Source organism: Orbicella franksi, chromosome 1 (genome assembly GCF_964199315.1).
Source record: "Orbicella franksi chromosome 1, jaOrbFran1.1, whole genome shotgun sequence".
Classification (NCBI taxonomy): Eukaryota; Metazoa; Cnidaria; class Anthozoa; order Scleractinia; family Merulinidae; genus Orbicella; species Orbicella franksi.
Window position 1 is genome coordinate 21488771 of NC_138145.1, and position 14016 is coordinate 21502786.

Below are 14016 nucleotides of genomic sequence, written 5' to 3' on the forward strand. Positions count from 1 at the left end.
TTGCAAGAGAGGTTCCATTGACGGTCTGGAGTTCATATAATTAGACGTTCATATAGTGAGCTAAAAATATTTTTTCCTGTATAACCTATGTCACTGTCTCACTGATTGATTTTAACATCTTTTTACATTAGGCCGGGCGTGTTGAAAACCTGATATCGTTTCTCCACCTTGTCGAACCGTGACTCAAATTCAATACCACAGAAAAATTCGGGCCGGGTTGTTCCGAAAGCCCGATAACGCTAACCCAGTATGTAATTTAAAGTTAACCGAGGTATTGTTTTTGTTTTTTGAATTACTCTATATGAAAATGTTCTTCAGTGCTAATGTTTTGTGTGGTTTAAGATTATTCAAACTCAGCTTAAAATTACAAAACTGAAATCAAAACTCTCGCTTATCCTGGGTTACCTTAATAATATTAATCGGACTTTGCCAGGTGTTATGCTCAATTTAACTCTCATGTGCATGCGTAGGGACAACTCTTTTTGAATCCAACTTAGTCTTCTAAACCGAAGCAGCGAGCATATAATTCTTCTTTTAAAAAAGAAATCTTTTATAGAAATAGGTTTTTCTTTCCATTCTCGTCTCCCACAAGTGAGTGGCGGCTACATGTGCAGCAAATAAATACATCAATTTTTCGTTCCATAGATTGGTCCCGTCGGTATTGGTGCACCACTGACGGGGCTCGACAATGAGCGGCTGGTAGGTGGAGAATTAAGGAGGTCACGTCCATTCCAGGAAGTGGAGGAATGACAGATACAATCTACAAAGCCTCAGCTACATGGTTAATGCAATGAAATGGTCAAGCAATTCAAATCATAAATCGCAATTTCCATGGCCGGTTGCTGTCATTATTTTGTTTTGCTTTTAAACTCCTGTTGACCTGGATTTTTATTTTGTTTCCTTTTTTGATGAATAGGCATAAATGTTATTGAACTACCATGAGGTCCGTACTGAAGAAATGTTGGTCTCGTTCTTTTTTTTTTTTTTTTTTTTTTGCAGTTTTATGAACCGAGCTGCAAGCGGACCGTATTGCAAAATTATGATGGTAAGGGAACCAATCAGAATTCTTCTCTTCATCGCGGATCAGTTCAGTCATATAATAAAGAAGAGTTTTACTGATTAATGTAGCTCTAAAATGTGACGTTAGCTTCACTAATGTAAGCTTCGCGCATGCGTTATTTGAAGGGCTTTTAAAAACGGCTCTAAAGAAATTTAAAAAATGTTTGTTCTTATTTTTTTCAAGAAGCTTTTCACGTCTCATACTGTTTCTTTGCTGAGACAAACTAATTGCCAAGGTTGCGGCTCTTGCAGTTGGATCGCTTACCACAAGTGTCCGAGCGTTACGTGTGTGCCATATAAATATTCTGTTTCTCCCTGATCATTTACGGATGCGTCAGACTAGTGCACTGCTGGCGCATCCCGACGGTTCGCCACGGGTAGTATATATCCGCCTGTACCGTGCCATGCAGGCCTGGAGGCCCGGTGCTGTGCGGGTGATACTGCACCGTGGGTCCCGACGTCTCCTTTTGGCTTTTATTTCGATGTTGTCTTTTATTTCTCCTTTCTAGAACGCAACATCTCTTGGATCCTCAGGTACTAGCCGGATGCGTTTGATTCTGTCTGTTCCACTATTATCATGGCGGACTGATCCGGAGGATTTTACGGAAAATAGAGAGTGGTTCATATTTTAATTTTACAGCTATTCATCCAACCGAGGATTTCAAGAGAAATCCTAGGAACCTTTTACTAGTATACATTCTACTAACTGGAAAGTGTGGCAGCTCTTGTATTAGCTTGTAATTCTATTTGTCGTTATATAGTGTAGCAACTGTTATTGTTCTGGGGCTAGGGGCATGTTTCTGTTGTTTGTTCTATTGTTCCCTTAGAGACCTTAAGGGCATGTGAGGCCTTGCGAAAGATGCTACCTGACCCCTGGAAATGCATAAGTAAAAGTTATTCAACAGTCTCTAGGCTATTAAATGTTCAAAATGGCCGTATTGACAACTCACTGGTGTAAATGGTTTCATCTCTTCTTCAGCCTACGCTGGTTTACCGAATCCTGAAGTCCACAGTTTACACTTCTTTGAGGTAGGCATTGTTAACCTTTAATTAATCGGTTCGTTTGTGTCTGGTGCCACCGCTTGAACTTTTTTCTTGTTTTTGTTGTTCTGAAACGAGCCTGTTACGAACTCAGTCTATCCGATATTGTTGATTTCCGTACCGACTGAGACCACCAGCTTTCCGTAAGTAAGACTTCATTCATTGTGACTGCTGCCTAGACAGTTTCTTTACATATCAACAACAAATTTTATAATAGAACACGATCTCATCATGTGCAATGCAATATTTTTGCATGTCTTGACTTGTACTATGGATAACTGCTTGATTCGTTAGCCGTATGGTTGTTATAGGCAGCTAATACCTTATTTACAAGCTTCAAATTGTATTGTTCTGTCCTTTTTTGGTAAAAATAAATGTTTTTGTTCTTGCTATTGTACTGATCCATGACTAGATTGTATTTGAATTCATAGGGTGTTGCTTGTTTTGTTAGGTCATTGTAATGTTAGGAGAAGTACTTGTGTACTGTTCAATTTGAAACTTCAGTGTTCCCCCCAGGCAAACCCCTGAGCATTTATGTTTGGTCAACTTTCCATCTCCGATCCGAGGGCCAAAGATTGCATTGAAATGCTCAGGGTTCTCATTTAAGTGCCAGCAGCCAGCTAGAAAACCATGCAGCTACTTCGATTTCTGAGCCACCTACTTTTTGTGAAATAATGTGTAAGATGTAAGGAAAAATTTAGGGAAAACACAGGTTTTTTGGAATGTGACTGAACCTTGACTGTCCCTGTCACAGGACAGTCAAGGAGGGGGCTTGGGGTCAGGGTGTGGTATACATTTTCAGTTATGCTAGCGCTGTAGGTTAAAAGTTGCAAAAAGTCTGTAATCCCTTAATATTCTTGGCGTTTTGACCTTTCCCAAAACTGATTTGTTTTAGGAAATGTCGTCAAGAGAAAATTATGTGTAAAATAGCATTTCAGAGCCTCTCAATTTCAAAACTTTTGTTAGGAACATGCCTCCATATCTCCCTAGTCAGGCTTGTCCCATTGGCATTCAAATTGGTGTCTGCCGTCTACCTCATTAAACTAGCCCTCTTAAATCCCTAAATTAATGAGAACCTGCTGCTCGTAAGCCAAGCATACTTTTTGCATATTAAATAGCGTTATGAATTTGGAAATATTTAGAACTGAGACTTTGTGCCAAAAATATAGACACAAATAATGTCAAAATAAAAAAAAAAGCTCACAAAATTTTAATTATTAAAATATATTAATTAAAAATATATCATGTGTTGCTTTCTATCACTATATTGTGTTTCTACGTAATTCAAGTCAAGATTATATACAAATAATATCGTGTGTCAGGCTATTGACACATTAGATTCCTGTGTTTGACTGGCTGTATTTTTGGAAGTTGCTTATGTTTTAGTGCAAAATGGTTTCTGCTGCCATTCTTCTTCATTGTCTACAAGAAAGTAACATTTGTAAAGTTAAGTGACATTTCTAAAGTTAAGTTGCACATACCTGGGAATCAGCTCCATGTAATCTAATACCAATATGAAATTGTTGTCATTAAATTATGTGTGAAATTAAATATAGTTAAAAATGTAATTTAACATAGTTAACCACAACAAACAAGAGGCATTTGTTGGCATTTTGTTGGCATTTGTAAGTGTTTCCAGCATTCTGTTGGTGTCAGTGGTTAAGTGTTTAAAGTGTCTTTGACAGCTGGGGCATCCAGGCAAGTCTCAGTGTGTATTCCTATGGTTAGTGGGCCTTCAGGTTCCACTCCACAACTAAATGGTCAGGGGTTTCAGTTGCTGGGTTCCCAGTCCTAGCAATGGTCAGCCATCTTCTCTGTGGCTCAGACTTGCATTGCACCATGCTCATATTACAGCTTACCTTGTACGCTGCATTGTACCACGTGGGCGTTTGTTCGTTCTTTGTCTTTTTCCCTTCCAACCCTCCCTGGTGGGATTTTTAGTGGATTTATTTATATTATTTATCAGTATTTCCTGGTTATTATTTTATTTTCCACTGAAATTCTAGTTTTAGTGTGACTGGTGCCTGGGTTTTCTGCAGGTGTGGGGGACTTGTGGCTGAGTTGCAGGCAATGCCTGCCATCTTACATCTTGGATGCAGGGCAAGCATAATGAGTTTGTTTTCCCTGGGCACCTAACCTTTGCTTGCAACAAATGTTTTCCATGCTGTTGTGCATCTGTTCAGAAACAGATCACCGATGACATTGAAATGGATGTGGTGGGATAAAAAAAGTGTCACACAAGCAACTGGGCAAGTGTGTCACTGATGTTCTTACCACATTTTGATGTCTTCTGTGATCTATTACTGAACAGATGCATGGCAACATAGGATACATCAATATTTCATACAGGAAAGAAAGAAAAAATGTTAGTGACGTCATCTATAGATCTATCCTCCAATAGATCATAAGTAAGAACTATTCAAGATGCAAGTTAGAATAATTTGACCTATTTTCTGGGTACTAGCCGTTCCAACCTCATTTATCTGGTCTACAATGTGTCTCACGTATTAATAAATAGACTGAGGCAATTTCAAATGGGTATTTGGTTTGTGGAGCTACTAATTTCATAAAGAAACAAGGTGTGTATTAAATTTAATTTTACAGAAACATTGCTACTTTCTTGCACCAAGAGAATGACAAAGTAGAATCGTTGTACATGTAGCAGAAGCTGTTTTTGAGCTAATTCTGAGCTATTTTTCAAGGGGGTCAAATGCTGGAACTTTGTGTGTTAACCTACTTCTTGCTAAATATTATACATACATACATACATACATACATACATACATACATACATACATACAATAGACTTCATTAATGTGTTGGAGATATTTAGCCAAAAATAGCTAATTGGGGATGTACATGATGGGATACATGATAGGATACTTTGACCAAAAATAACTATTAAAATGCATGTGACAATAAAGCAATAGAAAGCAACACCAGATGTTGTTTAGTGAACTTTACTTCATGATTTTGACATTATTTATCTCAGTTCTAATGTCCATACAAATTCTTACATTTTCAAATTGACATTAAATTATAAGCAAATATTTTGTTTAGGTTACATCCGGGACGTGACTAAAATGAGTAATGGAAAGGAAAAATATATTCAACCTTGAACAGTCCTGCTGTTAACTTTCATATTTGTCTTCCAAATGTTGCTTTTATATAATCACCGAAATCATCATTTAATGTCATGCAATGCAAAAGCTTGGAAATTCAAACTGCTTTAATGCAAAACAAAGAACTAAAATGTTGTAAAATGTCAAGTTCTTAGAGGGTCTTATGATTTCCGAACACCTGAAATCTTTATATTTGTTTCAGAAAACTCCTTCTTCTCCTTGTGGTACTTTTCTCTTTAGAACAAAAGCAACTTACTTTAGACACATACAGAGATTAGTAAGCATAAGTGTTGACTATATGTTAGGTGGCGCTGTTTACCACCAATACTTCTCGTTGAAACACTTCCCAGTTCTATATTTAATCGATATCATTGTGTCTTAATTTTAAGTGGTGTTATTGGTAACAACAAAGGTGGCAACAGAATTGAAAGGTGCTATTCCGTGACTGTTTGATAAGTAAATTAGTTTTTGTTTATCACTGAATAGAAAAATTGGATTTTTGAGTAAAAGAAAGTTGTTTGTCTTCCATTTCTTCATCAGATATTTAACTGGATATTACTAAAACTGGGAACGGGGAACGGGGAACAGGAAACCGGGAACGGGAGTCTGGGAACGAGTGTACAGCGGTAACCCGCCTGAGAATTCAACATGGTGGTCAAAGGAAAAGAAAAGGGAACAATCACATGCCATTAGGGACAGCGCGTCTCCCAACCCCAAAATGCATCGGGAATGAAAGAATATCGAGATCGAAATGTATTGTGGGCCAAAATATAATCAGATAGTGGGAGCCTGGTCTCTAACACTTCAAACGCCTGGTTGATTTCAGCTTTAAAATGCAGTTAGCGACCACCAGCCCACGTTTTCTCAAAATATTTCTGAAAGGAAACGCAAATTATCCCTTGAACGTCTCAGTCACAGAAATTTTTGCTCATCAGATCAGTTGTGCACCACGGTATTTATTATCTTGCAATTCATTGACCTATTTGTTACTAGTAAACGAACCTTAGCTTGTGTTGTGTATGTAGAAATTATATGTAGTTTCTTTAATTTGATTAACAATAATCATAATGGCTTGTCGTGTATTTAATGTAGTAATACAGAATTTCATACCGTAATCCCATAATAATTCCACACACATACCAACATTGAAAGCCTGAAAATATATAATATAATATATAATAATATTTATCTGTTTTTTTTGTTTCTGCATGTGATGTTTGTTTCAGATTTGTTGCTTAAAAGCAGTAAAACCTCTAGAACAATATGAAATAACTATATGACAGTATTGAAATGACAGTAGATGTCAGACATGTACTCAGAGTCCAATTTTCCTTAGAATGTTACTCGAGCCATGTATGGCAAAAAAAATATTAAATTAATAGTAAACTTGTTGCAAAATCAATATAGTTCGCACTGTGCCGTTCAGTACTTACATGTACATGTACATGCATATATCTGTCGTGGGGATCAAGTTGATAAAAATCCTACGGAAATGAGCTGATTGATCGAATATTTATGCAAAGCACGATGCCCAGTATTGTGATAGCTCACTGAAATTAAATGTGTGAAACACAAGACTAGTTTCACCTCATGCCAATAAGGATTTCACATGCTTATCCCTGTTCTATTTTACAGAACATCAAAAACATGGTCTAATATTATTATTAATACAAGCTGCTGGAATAGTCTTGAATGACTGCTCTGTCCTTTTTTTGCTAATAACAAAATGATTTCAATTGAAAGAGACCTGGCATGTTCCATATAGGTCGTCCAGAAATAGTTAGAATCAGCTTTTAAAAGTTCACTAGTCTGACCTGTAATGATTTCATATATTTTCTAGTGTGAAAATGTTTCCTGCACTAAATGCTCTAAATAATGATATCATCTTCTCTATTTAACACAGCATCAAACAAACAATTTTGCCAAGGGACCTGTAGATCCAGGTTTTCATTATCCCTGGTGATCTTTTTCATTTTGATAGAAGTAAATTATGATGATGTTCTTCACAATGAAGAAGCTAAAGACCTGTGGATAACATAAGCCAATATCATAAGCCAATATGGCAGTAGCCTGCTAGAAGGTTAGTGTCAGGTTGCACAGTTATCTCTAGCTGTTCAAATCGTCATGAAAACATGTACAGCCTGCTACTGATCATATCACAAGGGCCATTTTAGAGATGAAAACTTAGGTCAAAAGATTTCTAAAAGCACTCTTCTATCTTTGTACTACACTAACCACATGTCCTGCATTTTTCATGGGGCAGTGCATTTGGTTCATGCTAGAAGGAGTATTCCTTCCCAACATTGTTGTCTTTCTGTTGTTAAAGGATTTTGTGTTTGCAAACATGTGTTGTAAATATCAGAATAGTACTGGAAATGGGTCATGAAATAGGGTTTTACACATAATGCTCAAATTTGTTGTCATTATGCAAATGTTTGATGATCAAAAAATCTCACTATATATTATGCTCAAAAGTCATCGGCCAGTTTTTGTCACTGTTATTCCCGCGTAATGCTAGATTCTTTTGCCTTGCTATTATGCTCAAAATGATGCCAGCACAATGTGTAAAACCATATAATGACCACTAATGGGGGTGAGGGAAAGATGGAGTGGTCATCAGTGGAAGTTGTGGCACTTCCACAATAAACAAACTAAAAATTTGTTTCACACTGACAAGAATACGGCTTCGTCTCTGCTCATGGGCGACACAAAATATAACCAGTATTGGGTCAGGTGTTGCAAGAAGATCGATTCTTTGATCACTGGACCCATTAACCATCAGAAAAGAGGGCTGTGCAAGGCTACCACAGCTGCGTTCACCAGAGTAATAACACCACATATATCAGTGCAACTCTGTAGGGAATAGTTACGGCATCGCCAGTCACATTAATGACCCTGCCAATTAGTCGCTCTGGGAGAGTGGGCAAGTACCAAATGACTCTTTTTGTGCGTTCCAACTTGTGGAATGTACCATGCAAAATCATTGACGACATCAATGATGTCTGGGGGAGGTTGCCAAGCCAGCATCTTACAGTATATGATCTTCATGAAAGGTCGCAGCTCAACATCTACCAGTACCCAATGATTACCACCATTTTGAGGGTTGCCAATGAAAGTTTTGCCATTCCTTTGTCCCACATTCAGAGTGAAAACCAGCCTTTTTAATGGTCCAGGGTTAAGTAACTTAGCTTTCCTCATCATCTCGTTGTGGATATTAACAACGATATTGGGCATAGTAGCATGGTATCATTTTGCATGTCATTAAGCTGTTTTAAAACCCATGTGACGTGATCAGTATAGACCCAGCCTTGCATTCCCGATGCAGCAAGACAGGCAAGCTCATCTGCAGTCAATCCTGTTAATTAGTAACAACATGATATACTTTTCATCTGGCTTTATTAAATATTTTCTAAGGGAGAGGGGTAATAGACCTCAAAAAGTAGAGTTGGAGTGGGCTGCTAGCGGACAAAGATGTATATAAGATTATAAAGTTCTAAGCGTCACTGCTTTCTAATTCAACAAAACTGTGATACTGTATTGGAGATGGCATCCCCCAACCCCCCCCCCCCCTCCCAACCCCTTTCCACCCTTCGACACCATGTCTAAAACCCTAATCGCATTTTTTCAGCTACAAAATAAGCATATCCCATTTTCTATTTTACATCATTTTACTTTTTCGGGCCCGTGCACGCATTTTCGTTTTGTTTATCTTTAAAATTACATAAATTTTATTGCATATTTTAGCCGGTTCCAGTACTAGTTCAGGATATACCCGGAAAAATAAGCCTACACATCACGACATCACTCCACATGAAGTCATTTCTTAATTTTTCTTTTAAAAAAAATTACCATAACTTGGTAGCATATCGTCAGTAGGACTGTCCCAGATCATGGCTTTGAATTTGTCGATCGATTTCTGGCCGAGTTTTGGGCTGGCGAAAAGCTTTCGAAAACCACCTCATCTCAGTATTGTAAGCACTGGGTTTGCCCTGTCGACGGCTCAACTTTGCAAGGATCATTCTACACATAAATATTGAACAATGCTTGGAGCAATTCAAGTGAAAAATTTTATTCAGGATTTACCTTACCCGCTAAAAATGATAAAATTAACCAGACCTACTAATGTTAGAGACCAGGTTCCCGCTGTCTTGTTATATTTTGGTCCATAATACATTTCGACCTCGATATTCTTTCGTTTCCAAAGCACTTTGGGGTTGGGAGACGCGCTGTCCCTAATGGCATGTGGAACAATCTGGGGAAATGTGAAGAAGTGTTACGGTTGTAAAAGTGAGTTTCTACTGGCTGTGCCCCCAGATCATGTACCCTATACGTTGTTGTTAGAGAAGAGTCCGATTGGTACTGGGAAAAAGCATGAAATGGCGCCTGTGGTGAAAATCGAATCAGTTAACTATCACAAGCTACGTCCCTAATCGGTCAGGCCACAGTCGTTCTTAAGTAGAATTTCAAGCCATCTTCCCACTTTTTGCGCGAGCTGTCATATCAATATTTAAAAACAGCAAGACGCAATGTAACATCGAGGACAAATGATATAACACATGACCATCTTTGAACGTTCGTCCGCTGTCTTTGCATTCGGCAGCTAGCATGGCGGCCTTTCGGTGATCGGCAAGTCAGCTGGCAAATCAGATGAGAAGCGGATAAATAACCTGTGGCCTGACCGCTTTGTTAAAGAAAAAATATATGAAGAAACGAGCAAGGCATATTCCACAGTAATGCTAATGTTGGTGAAAGATGACCGCGGCAAAGTGACTGCGTGACACTCAGTATGTTTTTAGGTGACATGTTGTCACGTATCAGACGAAAAACTAGCCTGCGAACAGGCTCCCAGCGAGGACGGAAAAAAAAATAGCCGGTAGAAACTCACGTTTACAACCGTAACACTTCCCCACATTTCCCCAAATTGTTCCCTTTTTCTTTTCCTTTGTCCGCCATGTTGAATTCTTAGGCGGTTTCCCGCTGTACACTCATTCCCAGACTCCTGTTCCCGGTTCCCGGTTCCCCGTTCTCCGTTCCCCGTTACCACTTTTAGTAACATCCTATTTAACTTTCGTCCATTTGTCTCCAGCGGTGAAAAAAAGCACATATTCAGTGTGTTTTGGAGAAAACTAGGGTTTCATGTTACATACCTTTGGAGGAAAAACAAAAGTATCAAGTTACAAAGTTGGCGTGAAATGTGAAATTGTCACATTTGTTACTTTAACATATTTATATTGAAATAAATGGACGTAGTGCGGGAAACTTTCAGTTAACCCAAAACATGACAGAAAGCTGAAATCGACTCGCCAATGAACAAGCCACTATTTTACGATACCTTTGATCGGACGAAAAGAAAATTTTTCTGGCGAAACGTGGAGTTTCTTTCTTGATAACATCCGAAATGATTTCCCGAATATCTATGGCTCTCTGAAGTAAATTAAAATGAAAGTTTCCCTCCCAAATATGATCCAGAGAAGTATGGCCGATGCAACAATGTTCGTGTAAGAGCACAGCAAAGTATCTCAGAAGCTGCTGTTCGCCGATTGGGCAGAATAATACAAAGACTTTTTCTGCCCAATCAGGAGGCAGCATTGGCAGAGCCGTTTGGAAATGGTCTGGTAAGAGTCGGTTCTCAGAGGCTTTTCCAGCCTTACTTGTAAACCTGCGACGCTTCATTTTTTTTTTTTGCCCGATTTATTTCCTCCCGCCCCAACTAACTGCCCCTGGGTCTCCAAGGATGCTGTTAAGCGGACGCGGACACCAATAAAAAAAAAAGCCATTTTGTTGTACAAAACCTGCAATAAGCGGACACTTCAAGGGCGTTTTACTTCTAAAAGCTCAGCTCTGACTTCATAAACATCGTTCTGCGATGTCGTTTCAAAGCTAAGTAGATTAATATTCCAGACTGATGCATTGACTGACTGGACATAGTGTTATGAGCAGTCTTTGATAATTATCTCCTGATGTCCCCTCCCACTCACCCGAAGACAACATCGACCACCAGCGAATCTGTTTGGGCATCTTTATTGAATAAGCGAGAGGACCTGGGGCCTCGAGTGGAGACCCCAAACCAAGAAGAGGCCCAAGCAAGATTCGCAGGGGAAGATGAAGAGGGAGAGGAGAAGGAAAAAAAGGGAAAAGAAAAAAAAAGGAACGGAACAAAAAAAAATACACATATGTGACAGGTCAATCATTCTGAATGAAACGAAGAAACTGCGTGTCCGAGTATAGACAAAAAACGGAAGCGCGGGGAAAACAAATCAGTGAATAAAAAAAAGGAAAATTAGAAAACAGAAACTGAACTAGAACGACTGAATGTGCTGAGACACGCCTTGAGACAGCACAAGTCTGTCCGCCAAAGGCAGTGTCAAATACAGCATGTAGGCGTCAGATCTCCAATCGCCTTGGACTTTGATGAGTTCGGAGGGATTCCCACATTGAAATGCAAAGGTGGCACCCCCGCGACACAAGCTGTGACCAGAGAAGTCCTGTGGATCAAGAGACACCAGAGACGCCAAATGCTTGATGCTATTGTTCAAGGATGTTGCTGTGATGCAGTCATGCTGATGCGAAGCAGTGGTGAAAGTGAAGAGAGGGTAGCTAGCCGGGGCGGAAACTGAGTTGAGCAACGAGTACAGGGCAGCTGTGGGGCAGAGTGGAGATCCTGGAATACGAGGAACTGGGACCACAAGAGCAGTGTCTCCGTCCTGACGTGTTTTGGTGCGGGTAACTGTAAGGAGGGCACCTGAGCGGGCAAAAGTGACGCTGCCCCTGGACAAGACTTGATGAGTGGAGAACTGTTCGAAAGACCGAGGGACGAGGTTGGCAGTTCTGAAGAAGGGGAAAAAACCCACAAGCAAGGCGTACCACAAGGCGAGATGAGCAGAGTCACAAATATTGAGATGGCAGTAAAATTGAAGCAAAATGGCCGGTGTGAGAGGAGCCTTGGGATAAGGAAGGTGGACCATGGACTTCTCCAAGCCTTTTTGTGTTAATTTGACATGGATAACGTCGAAGGCAGAGGTATCAAAATGACAAAACACATGTAAGCGCCGAAGGGCACTCAAGTAATTATTAACAGTATGATGTGACTTCACGGAAAAACTGAGCAGGGCGATGAAGGCAGCGATGGCTGATGGAGAGGCTGGAAATGGAGTGATGGAGCAAAACTGGTAGAATTTCAAGTAAGTGTTCCAAATGGAATGATAATTGCGTTTGGTGGAGTCAGAAAGTGTGAGGGCTTGTATCCTGGTGACGCAGAGTTGAAGGTCGTCGAGTTGGAAACCTGCAACCAAACAGAGAGATGATTACCTTAGACATTCGAAACGGAAGAGGTCTGAAGAGGGTGTCATAATGAAGAGAAGCAGCCTCATAGAAGGTGGTGCGAAACTAAGGATGAGTGTCCCAACGACTAAGGGCATCAGCGATAATATTGGCATAACCAGGGATGTGAAGTGCGCGCAGCTCAAAAAGCGACGCGAAAGCGAACGAACGAACGAAAAGCAAAGATATCAGATGACAGCGCGTGATAAAAAGAACAACCGAGGTGACGAACCGCGAGGGCCTGGGTCTAATTAAGTTATTCCTAGGAATATTAACCTTACACTGACTACACTGTGTTACAAAAGGGTTTATAATTAACTATTAGTGCACAATATATTAGAACCTGTTCAGAGCTGACACCCTGTGTTATCCGGACACTAGTGAGTGTCCCAAGGGTGTCCGCTTCATAAAGGTTTCACTGTACCACTTAAAACGGAAAAGCCTTGATTCCAGCCGGTATTCATGAAAGTAGCCTGCACTAGAGCATCCCCGACTTTTTCGTATGGGATCGGAGTCCCCCCTACCGGGAAGGTAACATGGGAATCACTTCAGAGAGCTGGGGCTAACTGCTGTGTTCCTATAGGTTTTGTGAGTACCTTGATGTGCAATTACATCTACAGATTGTTCACAGGATTTTTTGCGTATCTTTTCAATGTTTGTAAATTCCTTATTTGGGGCCAGGGGAATGATTTTCACTTCTTCTCTGAATAACGAAACGCCTTCAAGCTCCTTACGTGCCTGAAGTCCAGGGCCAGCTCTTACCTACCAATGTTTGGGGCGCTAATGGCGTGGTAGGTCTTGTTACTGGGGATGTTTTCCTCTTTCATTTTAATTGTCTTTTATCTTGGCTCTTAGCGTTTTCTGCTTCTTCAACTGTAACCCTGGTCGCCTTGGGTACTCTCGCATGGTCCTAACTAATCTGGGCGTTGTTGTTATCTACCGCACGGTTCCCTTGTTTGGTTGTACTGTGTGGCTTTTTGGTCTGGGGCCCGTTTCTCGAAAGGCCCGGAAACTTTTCGGGCCCGCAAAGCCATTCTTTAGTTAATCTGTAACTAAAAACAAACAAGTGTATACGCCTGAAACATCTATATGAAAGGAACCTCTGTTCATATTAAGAATATTTGAGTAAAACAGCTCTTTTTCAGCTCTTTCAGATTTTGCTACGGGTTTCCGTGTGCGAAAACGTTTCGGGACCTTCAAGAAACAGGCCCCTAGTTTTTTTTCGTCGCATGGTCGCCTTCACTGGTTGTACTTTACATTTTGTCCTAATGTGGACGTTTTACTCAATTTGCTTTTTTCCTAGTCTGTTTTGTGTCTGAATCTAGATACTCTCATGCTCTTTCCGACGGTCGCCTCATTTGGTTGTACCGATGTGGAATGTTTTTCAATCCTTGTCCTAATCTAGACTTGTCACGCGTTTTTCCAGTTTGTTTCTATGCAGTTTGCTTTTTCATTTTGTGCAAAGTATCTACGT

General features: G+C 40.0%; 1 protein-coding gene and 1 long non-coding RNA gene across 5 annotated transcripts in view; one reads left to right on the forward strand and one right to left on the reverse strand.

Annotated features, from left to right (window-relative positions):
• The first annotated feature begins 1048 nt into the window (after nt 1-1048).
• The window catches only part of LOC145497277 (uncharacterized), a 42285-nt gene continuing 29317 nt past the window's right edge, over nt 1049-14016 (forward strand). For all 4 annotated transcript variants that reach the window (XR_014050672.1, XR_014050673.1, XR_014050675.1 and 1 more), the window contains exons 1-2: nt 1049-1593; nt 2039-2088. This is a non-coding gene — a long non-coding RNA (uncharacterized LOC145497277). The remainder of the gene's footprint in view (nt 1594-2038; nt 2089-14016) is intronic.
• LOC145497203 (uncharacterized) lies at nt 6489-13108 on the reverse strand. Its single transcript, XM_081477017.1, has 2 exons — nt 9072-13108; nt 6489-8577 (listed from the first exon to the last, which is right to left on the reverse strand). Exon 1 carries the CDS (start codon nt 12185-12187, stop codon nt 11522-11524), a length of 666 nt encoding a protein of 221 aa, XP_081333143.1. The 5' UTR covers nt 12188-13108; the 3' UTR covers nt 6489-8577; nt 9072-11521.

Excerpts from the sequence above, each read along its gene's own strand:
- LOC145497203 (XM_081477017.1), bottom strand. The coding sequence starts at position 12,187 with ATGGTCCACCTTCCTTATCCCAAGGCTCCTCTCACACCGGCCATTTTG.